The sequence below is a fragment of the Toxorhynchites rutilus genome, chromosome 3 (genome assembly GCF_029784135.1).
Source record: "Toxorhynchites rutilus septentrionalis strain SRP chromosome 3, ASM2978413v1, whole genome shotgun sequence".
Taxonomy (NCBI): Eukaryota; Metazoa; Arthropoda; class Insecta; order Diptera; family Culicidae; genus Toxorhynchites; species Toxorhynchites rutilus.
In genome coordinates, this window is record NC_073746.1 from 32740478 (window position 1) to 32756489 (window position 16012).

General features: G+C 39.0%; 1 protein-coding gene across 1 annotated transcript; it reads right to left on the reverse strand.

Moving 5' to 3' along the window:
- Nucleotides 1-206: 206 nt before the first annotated feature.
- On the reverse strand, nucleotides 207-1808 carry LOC129773001 (uncharacterized). Its single transcript, XM_055776548.1, has 2 exons — nucleotides 564-1808; nucleotides 207-504 (listed from the first exon to the last, which is right to left on the reverse strand). Exons 1-2 carry the CDS (start codon nucleotides 1806-1808, stop codon nucleotides 277-279), a joined length of 1473 nt encoding a protein of 490 aa, XP_055632523.1. The 3' UTR covers nucleotides 207-276.
- Nucleotides 1809-16012: the final 14204 nt, after the last annotated feature.

A 16012-nucleotide genomic window follows, 5' to 3' on the forward strand; every position in this document is an offset into this window, starting at 1 on the left:
GTACATACACTTTTTCATAACAATATTAGACGTGTTAATATTGAGAAAACGGAAGAACATGTTTTATTGCTTGGGAGTTTTTGAGACGAAATTGTCATTTTTTCATAATGAAATTACCTATCAGTATAACCTATTCCAGTATTTTATATCTACATATTTCTAAATTGTTAATCTTCTTACGATTACTTAACATATAACACGCCGTCTATATTTCAGGAAAGTGGCCATATACAAAAAGTACTAAACCCATTACCAAACACATCGGACATCTGCCGGCTACCCAGTGCAATTCCAGTTGGTTTCAATTTCTTTGATAGATACGTCCGGGAGATCAAGTTTCAGCGTCTCGAAGAAGTCTCTCTTTTCTTCGTCCTCTAGGTACATAGTTTGCTTCCAGTGCCAGTCGTACTGATGCTCGGGATACTTCACCAGATTACACCAACTCATGGAAAAAACCTGCAACGCGGGTAGCTTGTGGAGAATCTCCATTACATCGGAATCGTGCTGTATGGAAGAGATTTTAAATACCAAATTCGACCACTCAAAGCTATAATACCACTTACCACCTTAACGAATCTCATTTCCAATGCCCTCAGATTTGTCAAACCCCGTATCAAATCGAGAAGTGTAGGGTCCACATCCACTCGGCTGAGACGCAGTACCTCCAGCTGCTGACTGATAAGGTGTAGAGATGTTTGCAAGGCATCCCCCTTGACGGGCATAATTTTCGGCCTGATCCAGCAGTGACTCTTGATGCATAACCATCTCAACATCGGAACACTTCCCAGCGGTGCGAATGAACCAATGTACGTTGTTAGCCTCTCGAGTTTCGGAAGATATAATTTATTCACGTCGTAGTATCCGAGTATGTTAACCATTAAGCATAGTTTCTTCAGCTTTGTGATGTTACTTATCGCGTTGAACGAACCCGCACTCATGTCCTTGCCAATGATGATCAACGTTTCCAAGTTCAAAACATAGTGGAAAATATCCTCATAAATCGCGAAAAATAGGCTATCGTCGTCGCATATTTTCAGATACTTCAACCGAGCAAATATTGTCTTCTGATTGGCGCTGAAATCATACGTTTGGAATACTTTAGGGAGATGGTTTCCAGTGGCAGTGTTTAGCGTTAAGCTGTGCAGATTAATCAATGTATCGTTATCGATTGCTTTGAACAGGATTTCCTGATCCTGAAACTTCATATCGAGCTCTCGGATCTGACGGCTGTATATTCTCACCAACGGAGTTAGTGTCATTTTCGGGTCTACAATCTCCAGCTGTCTAAGGTTCGGAGCTTTTATTTTGATGTTGTCATTGCTATTAAACCACAATGAAGCGTGATAGATAATTCTTCTCAGCCTTGGAAAATGCCAAGATTTTGTATTGTCAAATACATCGCAAAGTGAGTATTGGTCCATTCTAAAAAACAGGTCCTCAACATTGGCCATCACTTCTTCCCTAGATAGAAAAGCTCGCAACGCTTTGAAAAACTCTGGCTTCTGCTCCGTCGGCACGTATCCCAAAATACTGGTTGGGTATGTATCCGAAATCAAGAAGGCCCGGTACCGTTGCATCTGTTCGACGTTCCACAAACCGACGCCACCATCACCACCACCGTCGCAAAGGGTTTTCATGTAGAGCTTAAAGCGGCGTTGCCGGAGGAATCGTCCTTCATTTAGAATTTCGTACCAATATTTGCAAGTGGTCATAATTGCCATGTGATCTTTGACTGTTAACTTATCGAAAATTGTAGTCAACGCTACATATGGCAGTATGTCGTTAATGTTCACAGAATGTAGCGACATGGTTATAACAGAATATGAATATGATATGCTTACACCAACCGACGCTTACGTTCAAACTCAGACTGCGGATGAGCCTTCCCTCAATAGGTAGAAGCTAGAACTTCGAGTTATTTACCACTTGGTGGTTCTTAATTTAGGTTTGTAAATTTACCTATTTGTCACATTTCTTTTCGGGGATGAATAACAACGCTTTACAAAACATAATTAGAACCGAATTGTATGGACAGGTAAAAACCCGTGGTTACGTCATGCAGTGACGGACAAAACAATAAAATTAAAAGCTGGAGGAAATTTCAGAAGAGCGCGCTAGCTCATTGTTTAAATAATTCGACGCATACATAATGTGGTAAGCACTTGTACTAACATGACAAATTTTCATCACAAACATTAAAGAAACCCAAACAGTCTTCTTGAAGTTGACGCTTTGGAAACTACGAAATGCCGTAGTCCGAACATCGAAATGAGCGACAAAATTATAAGACCAATATCTCATTTTAACTGATTTTATAACAAATATCACTATTACTTATCAAGGTACCAAATATTTAAAAGGCAATGTTAGGAGTGATTTGACAAATGGGTAGGAAATGCACGGAACGACAATTACGACGGGATTAAGCAAATGGCAAAGCAAGGTTAAATCTTTGTGAGAGATTGTTGTGTTGCTCAGGTAGCCGGAAAACAATGAGTTCATCAGCCATAGGAGGTGTCCATCAATTACTCGCTGTTACGGGGCGGGGAACGTTTCTACGGTAACTGTGAAACAATTATTCAGTGGAAAATCGTATACCGTTCTGAATCATATTTCGGACGCTTAAGGCATATGATGCAGAAAACAAATCTAAACTTTATGCACAGGTATTATTTGATTGATATTTTTAATAAATTAGTTCAATATGCTTTTAAGCTTTCTACTTTGGTACCTATTTGATTGAAAACATAAAAAAAACATCGAATAAAATGGTTTGCAAATGAAGCGAATAAGAATCAAACTTCGGACACTAAATCAAATTTCGGGCAGATTGAATTCAAATTTCGGACACTTTATTTTGTAATTTTTTGATCGAAAATTACATTACACTTGATTATATGTTATAGTCAACTGCGAAACACAAGCAATCACAGTAAACTGTTAACGATGATGAGACCTGATGAAACACGGGATAAATTTAAATATTTATGAACGGGTAAATTCTACGTGCTCACGCTAAGGAAACGTCAAACACAAACGATAATGAGTAGTGTTGTAAGATTTTTGTCGATTATGTTATAATTCAAATGTAGTTCTCATGTGAAATGATAGTGAAACAAAGGGATTACTCTAAAGAAGCAATTGTGATATTAATTTGATTTTTTTTCTGTATTTTAGTGACTTTCAACACTTTTTGTCTGGTTCGTCACTGTTACTTCCATTTTTTGGAAGAATGTCGGGAGTGAGAATTGAACTGATGACCCTTAGCGTGAGAGATATGAATGTTACCACTACGCCAGATCTCCTCCTCTCATTAATTTGATAGTTATATCATGAGTGCATTAAGCATTTCAAGATATTAGAACAAAGTGTTCGAAATATGATGTTGTCCGAAATATGATTCAGAACGGTATTACCGCGAAGAAAAATTCAATTCGTTCTTTATTGTTCTAGAAGTTAAACTGGATAAGCGCACCGAATTTGTAAGTTAACTGTCAACCATCAACTGTCCGATCTACCTTACTACAAACCGAGGTCTCTTTTCATTCCAGTAAAACGCATTGAGAAACGTTTTTTTTTTTTGTTCGTTTGAAATGTTTCCATATTTGTTTTTATCTTCTTCTGACTATAACACTATCTTTTCATTTTTCATTCTTTTTCAAGCAGCCAAGAATATATGCTTACACTATTATCATCAATATTATCATCGCATCAACATCATGCTTATGGTGCATCTTTACAAAATCAACAATTTTCTGTAAACGATATTTCGTATAGCCACCTCCAATTGCTTGGATGTTTGGACAGCATCTGAAAAACGCGCTGTCGGGTGAACTTCTGTTCCGCGAGATTCATCGTAAACAAACGAAAACACACTTAGTACGAACAACGCCCACGAAACGGAGATGAAAACCACACACCCGCACACACACACACGCCTGTGGCTGAAAACGTGACATGAATTTAGTTCCGCTACTTATGACTCACCCGTTACCTCAATCTAATTAGTTTATGAGATATAGAAGCTAAAGCTTCAATTTCATATGTCGATTATCTGAATCGGTCGAGTATTTCAAAAGGACGCACGCGGAGAAACTTGACGTAGGACTTTGAGGACAATTGCTTTTGAATTGAGTTTTTGTAAATGTTTTAAATTGTGGCTTTAGAAAAACCTACATCCTACATGATAGACACGTACTTTGACGATATGATTTGACAACAATAAAATCTCTACCAACGTTGAACACTAATGGTAGCAAAGTAGTTCACATTGATGAACGGCTCAGACGCTAACCGCTCACTTTTTGTTTCTAACTTGCTGACCCGGCAAACTTCGTCCCGCCCAAAATTTGTTTTTGTTATCAATACCTTCAAGCATTCACGATTTCTTACTATAAGCAAGTTCATGGGTCCAATCGCAGAACTGTTCATTGATTGATCTTCTAATCGACCCCGTTGAGTGTACCATTTACTATAAAATTACTAGTATTTCTAATATCCTTATAATAATCAGATTATTTTCAGACACAATTCTCGTTCAAGATTTTTCTACAATTTGCAAGTAACATGTTTTCCCGTTACATGAAATAAATGTTTTACACAGAAAATATGATAGAATAAAGACAGTCCTAAATCAGACAATTCCTTCCTCGAGTTCTGCTCTTATCAACACATTCGGCGATACTTTTTTATTGGTATAGATAGAAGAAGATATAGGAGTGCGTTTCATCACATTAAAATCCATTTCCAGTTTCGAAAAAAGATCAATGGACTAACAGCATTTGTCACTATGTAATTGAAGAACATATGGGAATTTAATTTTCCGAATTTTTCCTTTTTCCTTCAGAGTTTTCCTAAAATTTTCAATTGTCATGTTTGGATGGAATATTTTTGGTTGAAATATGTGTAATATTTTTATGGGACCCCCACTCCATTCCAGAGGAGGGAGGAGTGTCTTACCATCACAGAAACATTTCTCATACCCAAAAACTCTCACATCCCAAATTGTGCTTGATTAGTTCTCGTGTTATGCAGAAGTTTGTGTTTGTGTGCCCCCTGTAATTTGTGTTTCATTTGTATGGGAGAAACCCACCCTCCCCTTAGAGAGGGAGGTGGAGTGTTTAACCATCATAGAAACATTTATTGTACCCTAAAACTTCCATATGCCTAATTTGGTTCCATTTGCTTGAGTAGTTCTCGAGTTATGCAGAAATTTGTGTTTCATTTCTAACAGAACCGCCCCCTCCCTCAGAAAGGTGGGACCACTTCAGAAATGTTTCTTGCCCCCTAAACCCTCCACATGCCAAATTTGGTTCAGTTTGCTTGATCAATTCTTGAATTATGCAGAAATGTATGCTTCATTTGCATGACAGTTACCGCCCCCCCTCAGAGAGAGGGGAGAAGTGTCTATTCACCATGGAGTTTCGCATCACAAATTTGGCTCCATTTGCTTGATTAGTTTTCGAATTATGCATAAATTTGCCTTTCTTTTGTGTAGCAGCTCCCCCTTAGAGAGGGGGGTGGAGAGTCTAACCATCATAGAAACATTTATTGCACCCTAAAACCTCAATATGCCTAATTTGGTTTCATTTGCTTGATTAATTCCTTAATTAATTCCTCTTAGAGAGGGGGGTGGAGAGTCTAACCACCATAGAATCATTTATTGCACCCTAAAACCTCCATATGCCAAATTTCGTTTCATTTGCTTGATTAATTCCCGAGTAATGTAGAGTTTTGTGTTCATTTGTATGGCAACCCCCCTTAGAGAGGACGGAGGGGTCTCAAACTATCACTATTCTAAACTATTCTATCCGAGTCCATAAAAATCAGACAGACAGACAGACTGACAGACAGAAATCCATTTTTATATATTGGGTTGGAGAAAAAGAAATGTCGTATATTGTCAATATATGGCAACACTTAAACATATCTTGTGTTGTACTTATCGCATCGGGTCATACTATACGGCTATTTAAAGACGACAATCTGTGCTATAAGTGTCGTTTTGACAGTGTTGTGATTGTCCTTTTCAGTCTCAAGTTATAGCGCGTCAATGATGGAATCCACCAAGCAAGAAATTCGCCATATTTTACGTTTTTACTACCTGCAAGGTAAAACTGTAATGAAGGCGGCCGAAAAAATTCGTGTAGTTTATGGACCCGATACTGTAACGATTCGCACAGCATAGCGTTGGTTTGATCGATTTCGTTCTGGTGTAGTGGCTGTCGAAGATACACCCCATACTGGTAGGCCAATCGTCGTGGAAACAGATAAAATCATTGAAATCATCCAAGTAGACCGGCATGTGAGCACTCGCTCGATTGGCCAGGAACTGGGTATAGATCATAAAACCGTTTGGATCCATTTGCAGAAGATTGAATTCCAAAAAAAGCTGGATGTATGGATGCCACACGAGTTGACGCGAAAAATCTTTTAGACCGAATCAACGCCTGCGATGCACTGCTGAAACGGAACGAACTCGGCCCATTTTTTGAAGAAGATGGTGACTGGTGATGAAAAGTGGATCACGTACGACAACCTAAAGCGAAAAAAGTCGTGGTCGAAGCGCTGTGAGCCGGCCCAATCCATCGCCAAGCCTGGATTGACGCCCAGGAAGGTTTTGCTGTGTGTTGGGTGGGATTGGAAGGGAATCATATGAGCTGCTCAACTATGGCCAGACCCTCAACTCGGTTCTCTTCTGTGAGCAGCTTGACCGTTTGAAGCAGGCGGTTGACCAAAAGTGACCAGAAATGATCAATAGGAATGGTGTTGTTTTCCACCAGGACAACGCTCGCCCTCACACATCTTTGATGACCCGCCAGAAGCTACGGGAGCTCGGATGGGATGTCCTTTTGCACCCACCGTATAGTCCGGACCTGACTCCAAGTGCTTATCATCTCTTCCGGTCCATGCAAAACGCTCTTGGTGATACTAAGTTGGCCTCAAAAGAGGCTTGCGAAAACTGTCTGTCTGAGTTTTTTTTGCAAATAAGGAGGGGTGGTTTTTAAGGGGGGGATAATGAAGTTGCCTTCTAAATGGCAACAAGTTTGCGAACAAAACGGTGGTTTATTAAGTTACAATCAACACGAAACAAACCAAAACAAACATCATAGCAAAAGTGGGCTTAAGCCGCAGACAAAAAGCAGTTCATGAGGATTCATTGCAGGAGGGAGAACTGATAACAGCGAAATTTATACAAAGAATATCTTCCAGTAATCCGAACAATCATAATTGATATAAATATTTTTGAACAATCTCCAAAGAAGAGAGCTCTTGACTAGGGCCGTTCGAACCCAAACGAACCAGTCATCATCATGGATCGCATAGTTGAAGGCAGCCCAACACATGTTGGTTGATTGAGACAATTTAATGCAGTTGCTGCGTGCACTGATGCAATAACGATGGCAATCCAGTTCCACAGTAAGTATGTAGTTATGTTCTTTTTCACTCCGATATTTCCCTCCAGCTCCGCCAGCAAATATGCACTGATGATGGGCAAGTTTCGCGAGAAAACAACTTTGTCTCCCGCGGCCATATCTGCGGTCTTGTCGATTCGACGACGCGAACTCGAGCGTTGGGTGCCGTTTGTCCATAGCTGGAATGCTTCGTCCATTTTGATGCTCGTCCCTTAATCAATTTAAATAATATCATCACCCTTTCACATTTGGTGACAACAATCCGGCTTGCTCTCGGTCATCGTGACCATGTCGGGGAGAGTGCGCAAAAAATATGGCAAAAAACATGGAACCCTGAACAAAGCTCTCTTGCTTGGTGTGACGGACGCGCGACGCGTGTTAAACGCAATTTTCCAAATCACCAAAATAGTCCGCTAGGCTAAGGAAACAAGCCGGTTGTTATTATGGATTGCAGCATGTCTTTTTTTTTGCCAATCGCAATAGAAATGGACTCAATTAATCATATGGACACAAACCAATTCAAGCCAATGGTTGGGTTTCACCTGATTCGATGTGGAAAATCATCAGTCGAGTGTTTGCGAGCGCGTTTACTAACAGTCTGTCGTGTAATTGAGTACTTTTCTAGTGAATTAGCGCACGAAAGCAGCCGCTGATCGAACGCACGTGATATGCAATTAGTGCACGGTATTTGGTTGTATTTAACTCCGTTTTTGCAATTCGCACGCCAACCCTCCGTTGATGATCTTGATGAGATGAGTGAGCGCAAAAACCTAATCAACTTGAGTGGTTTCAATTTGTTAGTTGATCCGAAATTTTCATAAAAAGTTGGCTTTGTTTGGTGCTAATTTGCCGCGCGATATGCCCTGATGCTGGTGACCATTCCAAAACCTGCCAGCTCGGATTGAAATGTTTCCCTGTCATGTAGATGACAAATATAAGCAGACAAATTTTTCATCGAACTGTGATAAAATGCAGTAGAAATAGAAACACCGTTCTTATGTTTCGATAACATGGAATAACATTAAACATAATTTAATTGCAAATCTAGACTTCAAGATCGCCATGATTTGACTAGTAGACCTTATAATGTACATTTCAGTTTTAATAAATGAGGCCACCTTTGGAAGCGCAAAACATGGTGCTACGCTGATAATGGCGATAGTATGTGCCGCTTTCATTAATTTTTCCTCAAATTAATTAGATTATTGACTAACCTGTGCGTAACGTGCCACTTGCGTATGGTGTGCACGAGAATCGTAGTATTAACAAGGAAAAAATAAAATTAATATATAAAGAGCGAAGTAGTAGAAGGTGATCTGGGTTCTGATTTGAAGCGTCAAAATGCAATCAATTAAATTGTACGTAATCTATTTTAACACGCGCAGTTTGGAATCAATTTAATTGCCCCCATATGGATCCACATGACGCTCCGGTGGGCAAATAAAATGGATCACGCGCTTAAAAGTGCCTCATATGCTATTATGAGAATGGAAGTGTGTACCAACGATAGACGTTATGTAACCTTGTAAATTATGGATCCAACTGAAAACGTTTCGCCCCATGTAACTATGTGTATATGGAGTGTTAAATTAGTCTTGTCCTTCCAATTAACCAACATCAGGTGCCTCTGGAACAAATTGTGTTTATCGATATAATGATACTAGCTGACCCGACCAACTTCGTCTCGCCCAAAATTGATTTTCTGATATGAATACTTTTAAACATTCACGTTTTCCTACTGAGCGAACGTTTGAATGATTACCCTTTGACCCTTTACAATTTACTCTTACTATAAATTTCCTAGTACTTCTACTAAAACAATGAAAATAAAATTATTTTCAGACACAATTCTCAATTTTTCACAATTCAATTTCTTCAATCACTTGCAAATAACTTTTTTCTTCCGTTACATGAAATACATGTTTGATACCGAAAATATAATAATAATATTTGGCGATCCATTACTATTTATATAGATAGATAGTGCGTTTCTCCAGCTGAAAATCCATTTCCACTTTCGAAACTTCGTAAGCGCAAACATCAAATGAACTAACAACGCCTATCACGTTGTAAATGTAGAACAAATTTTCCAAATTTTCTCATTTTCCTTCAAAGTTTTCGGAAATTTTTCAATTGTCATATTTGGTTGGAATATAGTTGGTTGAAATATGTGTAATATTTGTATGAGAAAACACTTGATATGTTCTCGAGCCATGAAGATAGTTTTGTTTTATTTGTATGACAGCATCTGGATAATCCATTCCGTACCTTAAAGATAAATTTAATCCGTCAAATCACAGTTTTAGAAAACGAACATGTGCAGGATTGGTGAACAAAAATGGATGCTTAAAAATAATTGACGGTTCGCTCGCATTTTCGTCTCTTCTATGCCTTGTTTGTAACGTTCTTACTATGCCTCACTCCTCGGCAACTTTCAAGCGATTTTTTTACGTAGGACTACGTCTTTCATTTATGTACCGGGGTGTAAGTTCAAAGTTTCGGAAACGAGAGAGTGACGTTGGAGTGTAAGGTTTTGAACTTTAATACCTCTTTACCGGCTGAATGGAGTGGTATAATAAACACTTCATCCGAAAGATTGCTTTGAAAGCAAGCTATTAAAATCATAACAATCTAGCTCACAGATGATGATTGGTGATCGCAATGTGTTCCCGAACACGGACGCAAAATCTAGGCACCTGGAGAAACCGTCATAGCGAATACATGCAAGCTGTGATTTCTTCTGCTCGCTCGCATTAGTGTTTGGAAAACCATAGCGGACACATGAGTACTTTTACTCGCCTCAGTTTCTGTTCTGCTTTCGCATGGAACAGTCATGAAAAATGTTGTGCGTGTGAACGCATCCGAGCGAAGGAATATTCGCACACATTTACACATTCGACTTGGTGTTCCCGTGATGCAATCCAATAGCATCAGTTTCTGTTCTGCTTTCGCATGGAACAGTCATGAAAAATTGCCACATCACGATAAAAACGAAATGAATTTTTTGAAAGGTATTTCGTTCTCACCGTGAAGTGGCGCCCTCTGTTTCTATTCTGCGCATGGAGTGATCATGAAAAATCTCGTGTTGGCGTGGGACTACGTCTAACCGGAATATATGGGGGGTAAAATGGAAATATAAACACTGAACATGCAGGAATAATGCAAGATTTCGAATGCTTATAACTCGAACATTTTCTACTGGATCGGAAGGATGTTTGCATCAATTGATAGGGAATATTTCTACGCATCTTTCGCAATTAATAAAATGTTATTTTTCATTAGATAAATAACTGAATAACTGTAAAATGTTAAGCGTTATCTAAACGCCTTAACTGCCTCGTTTCTATTGGCCCGCTTTACGGTTTCCCTAACACAGACTTCTAAACCAAGCAGCCTTGGGGGAATCGGAATTGCAAATACACGAAAGTAGGGGGACTTTCGTTCTCTCCGAAAGGTATTCCCTAACACAAACTTCAAAACCAAGTAGGGTTGGAAAAATTGACATTGCAAATACATGAAAGTAGGGGGAGCTTTTGTTCCCACCGAAAGGTGTTTCCCTAACACCGACTTCAAATCCATGGAGCGTGGGGAAGTTGGCATTGCAAATTCATGCAAGTCGGGGGCATTTTTGTTCCGGCTGAAATGTGTTTCCCTAACACACTTCAAATCTATGGAGCGAGGGGGAGTTAGCATTGCAAATACATGCAAGTCGGGGGCATTTTTGTTCCGATTAAAATATGTTTACTCGACACAGGCTTCAGAACCAAGGTGTCTAGGGAAATTGGGATTGCAAATTCATGCATGTCGGGAGTATTTTTGTTCCGATTGAATCTGTTTACCTATAAAGACTTCTAAACCAAGGTGTCTAAGGAAATTGGCATTGCAAATACATGCAAACTACGAGTACATTTGTACTCGCTTGCCTTTGTGCAGACCAGAGTGCATTTCCCTAACACGGTCTTCTATAACTGGTAAAATCGTGCAGACACTAGAGACATGGTATTTGTTCAAACTTTTTACTTACAACGCAAATATATTGAATTCAATCGAATTCGGAAATTGTTTCATTTGATCAAAAATTTAATCAATTCAAACAAATGATTACTAAGCTAAGGTAGTCCCACGTCAACCATGCGGTTATATCATAGATACAACCCACCCTTTTTATTCTCACGAAATCAAAAATGGATCATGTATCAAACATCTTCAGTTGCTTTTACAAGGCCACTCAAATTCCATCGGTTCGTTTCGAGACCACCAATAAGTTCGGAAGAGTTGAATTTTATGTTAATAACAATTCTATACCTATACTCATCCACCCACCCACTTTCAGCAATCTTGAGCTTGAGCTTGGGTAGACTGTAAAATTCGTTGTTGCTCTCCGTGATTAACCTGAACCAACCAAATTGCACAAAGAACACACAGAATGACGCTTGGGACTAGCAAATCATTCTCGTTATGCAGTTTTCGGTGATTCGAGCTTTAAATGGTCAATAACGACGCCGGTCACATCCTTACAGTCACCAGGGGAAGGGAAGGTATGTTTGTATGATATTCGCCGCCCGAAGGCCAGAAGGGTCGCCTCTATAGCGTGGTTCCCTAGCGTTTATCATGGAAAGGATAGTTGTTAGTGGGACTGGTTAAGAAAAATCAGGATTCACTGCGGTAAGTGATGTGATTCTAAAAACGACATCTGATACAAAAATACATGGAAACTAATACAACTATACACAAAAAAATTGGAAAATATAACAGCAGTAAGTGATATGATTCTATAATCGCGAACTCTCAACTACTCGACAGAACGATATTCCTAGAGCTTGAGCTTGGGTAGACTGTACAATTCGTAGCTGCTCCCCGTGATTGACCTGAGCCAGCGAAATTGCACAAAGAACACACTGAATGACGCTTGGGAGTAGCAGACCATTCTCATTGTGCAAGTTGCGGTAGTTCGAACTTTAAGTAGTCAATAACGACGCCGGCAACGTCCATACAGTTGCCAGGGGAAGGGTAGGAATGTTAGTATGATAAACGCCGCACGAAGGCCAAAAGGGTCACCTCTATAGCGTGGTTCCCTAGCGATTATCATGGAAGGGGAGAGGTAAAAATCAGGATTCACTGAGATAAGTGATGTGATTATGTAAAAGCGAACTAACAATCACTGAACCAAACGAAAATCAGAAAATCTCATTTATCACAACACGTGGCGGAGTTAACATTTAGGTATCCTGAGAAGGAAAACCTGTAAAATTGATCAGACCGGCCATATATTCTACTATTCTAATGTTTTTGTCGAAATCCAATCGCGAAATCAGAGGGTTGGAAAACCTTAGAAGGGAATCGATAGAACTTTTCTGAAATTAATCGACCCGGTGATATATTCCGTTGTTCATTGCGCTTACGCTTTATAGTATGGTGGTGGAGAGTTATCTTGAGGAAACCTGAGAAACCTGAGAGAACTCCTCTGAAATCAATCGGCGATATGTTCCATTATTCATTGTGCGTATTCTTTAAATAACTCAAATTGTGACTGCGAAGAGTTATCGTGGGGAAACCTAAGAAGGTAACCGAGAGAACTGTTCCGATCGACCCGGCAAATGTGCCGCTATTCATCAAGCTTTATAGAATTCTAATCTCGATGGCGGAAATTTATCTTGAGGAAACATGAGAAGGTGACCAAGATAACTTCCTAAAAATTGATCAGACCGGCGGTATATTCCGCTATTCAACTTGCTTGCGCTTCATCGAACTAAAATCGTTACGACGAAGGGTTACCTTGGGACGACCTGAAAAAACTTCTCTAAAATCAATCAGCATATTACTTATCTTTTGTTTTCCGATCGCGGTTGAAGTTATATGTTTGAAATACCTATGATATTATACCAATACAGCATTTACACGAAACAACAGTAATATTTACAGAGACATACATTTAAAAAATTCTGTTGAAATACGAGTGTGGAATATGAGGTCTGAAACACGAAAGCCGTAAAATGTAGTTTGAAATTGATCTACATTTCTAAGCATGAATGGGGAACAAAATATTGAGTCGACTGATTAAATTTGAAATTAAAATAAAAGCAAAATGAAAAAAAGCGAAGTCAAAATAAAACTAAAGAAAAAGAACTGAGTAATATTTACTTGTATGTGAGATGGGATGCGGTAAATTAATAGATTTTTGCGATCTGTATACCAAAACATAGTTGAATTAACGCAGAGAAGCTGCTATAGCTATTATAACATTATAACATATAAACACAACAAGCTATCTAAACTAAAAGCACAATAGAAATTCAGTATATAATAAATTCAATCTACATGAAAGTCTCATCTGAAAACATCACAAAACAATCTGAATATATTCAAACCTTTTTAAAAGTAAACAAACTATCTGGACAACACAACAATAACTTCCGAACTGAGCATCTCTAGTAATCTTTGCTTTGCCATGAGACCCATTCTAGAGAGAGCGGCGCTCTGCACACACATAACACCCATAGATAAAACGTATTACACAACTACCGCAGGAGACGTTTCATTCGCTCCACCGCATTCCACCGCGTCCATCTAAAACCATTCGCTCACTCCCACCAAAATGACCATTGAAATATTTTCCAAATCATAGATGTAGCCCTCTCACTATCATACATAACGAACTTTCAAGTACAAATAGTACCTTATGAAATTATTATGAACCCAACATTTTAGAACACATCACCTAAAAAAGGTGATTGCGCTATAAATAATGCCGTAGTTATCAAATCATATGTTATAAGGATTTATGTGATACATGTCACAGTGTAGCCTCGGCATTGACGACTTCTTATATTGATCAACACTTTCTCTTCCTCTCACAACATCAACGAACACGAACACGAACACAGTGCAAGAGAAATGCAGTTCGGGCAGCTTTCGGATCGGTTATCGAAACACGCATAAAGGCCGTTTTATATTATCCAGCACGTAGCGTAAAGGGCACGTACCAACACCGGCAGACAAATACATGATGTATTCATATCATCAGGCATAGCAACTTCTCTGTACGGACCGGCAGCGCAGACGGAGCGGAGAAATGCTACTGGTGATTGAACCGATGTCGTACCGAAGAGCGACGAACGCACCCATACCACGAACTTCGACGTTTGATTTGTATGTATGGTGCTACTCGCCCGTGTAGTTCATGCCCGGCACCGGCAAAATATTATTTTCGAGAATCCCTTCATGCATTTGTCTGAAACGTGCTGTATGTATATGTCCGGAGCCGTTCCGCTATATATACGCATACACATTTGAAACACACGCAATAATATTTGTCTTGCATGAAACGTGCCGTGCCGGTTACGCTACGAGCCGGATAATATAATATTACCTTAACATTGAACAGAGAAGCACACGACAATTAAAAATAACTTAGCTGAGATATGATGTTTCATGCCACCGTCCTGGTGTGATTTCCTCCTCGGTGTTAATACCCCTGCTATATTATGTACCAATTAAAAACGTTTACTACCACACGCGCACAGAACCAAAGTACACAAGAGGGCTAAAAAGAGCGTTGCGAGAAATAATAATTGCAGCCATTAACATTTGCATAGAACGGAAAACATTATATTTGCAATGGTTGCATAATCAAAAAACATAAAACCAGTATTCCCGAACCTCACTCTTAGTTTTCTTAATTTCGCGCAAACCGACGGCTTCCACCAATAAACTGTTTCCAAGAGCACAAACACGTCAAATCACGTCACACGACGAAAAAGCAAACGCGGAACGTCGGAAAAATACATCCGTACCCGATGACGGTCCGGTCGAGACTCCTAACAAGAAAAACTTTCAGCAATCTTTCAAAATATTCATTCATTAAGAATTAATTCAATTGCAATTTCAAATAAATGATTACCGACCCAACGGTAGCTCTACGTCTACCTTGCGGTTATATCACAGATATAACCCAATTCTTGTTTTTTTCAGAATTTTTTTCGGCTCATCAACGATACGTTGAACGCTATTTTGAGATTAGAAGATTTGATTAAACATCGTCGCGGAAACTCGAAAATTTTAATAAATGATAGTATACAAACTAGATTCAGAAAAACTATGTATAATCATCATCAAACACACGAATAACTTGCAAATGTAAATGTATTATTTGTAGTAAATAAATGATTGTTTTTTCATGCTAATAAAATAGATTTTTCTCTACAAGGAATATTTTCGATGGTACAGATTTTTGGTACAAATTTTTTGAAGAAAAGTACAGGTGAGAAAGATTTTCAACCCCTCTGATACAGGTGAAAATGTGGCAACACTGCTAGGAACACTTGCTCTGCAATTGCGGAGCTCTAACAAGAAGCAGACTTTAACACCTTTATTAAGCTATTCTCGAGCTCAAGGAAGTTTGGTTTATGTCGCCGATCAGGATTATAAAATTCATCAGATCGATTATTCCTAATGATTCCTGATTGGCACCTCGCTACAGCTTTCAGTCTACTTTTTCATCATTAAGCAGTAGATAAGCTTGAAAAATGGGACGTATCACATACGTTCAAATAATGGACGAAGTGGAAAAAAATAAAAATGAATTCTATAGATTGTAT

What these genes read in the sequence shown, in the direction of transcription:
- LOC129773001 (XM_055776548.1), bottom strand. Translation starts at nt 1,808, where the DNA reads ATGTCGCTACATTCTGTGAACATTAACGACATACTGCCATATGTAGCG. An exon ending in AAATGAGATTCGTTAAGGTG is followed by an intron (nt 505 to 563) that starts GTAAGTGGTATT and finishes TCTTCCATACAG; the next exon opens with CACGATTCCGATGTAATGGA.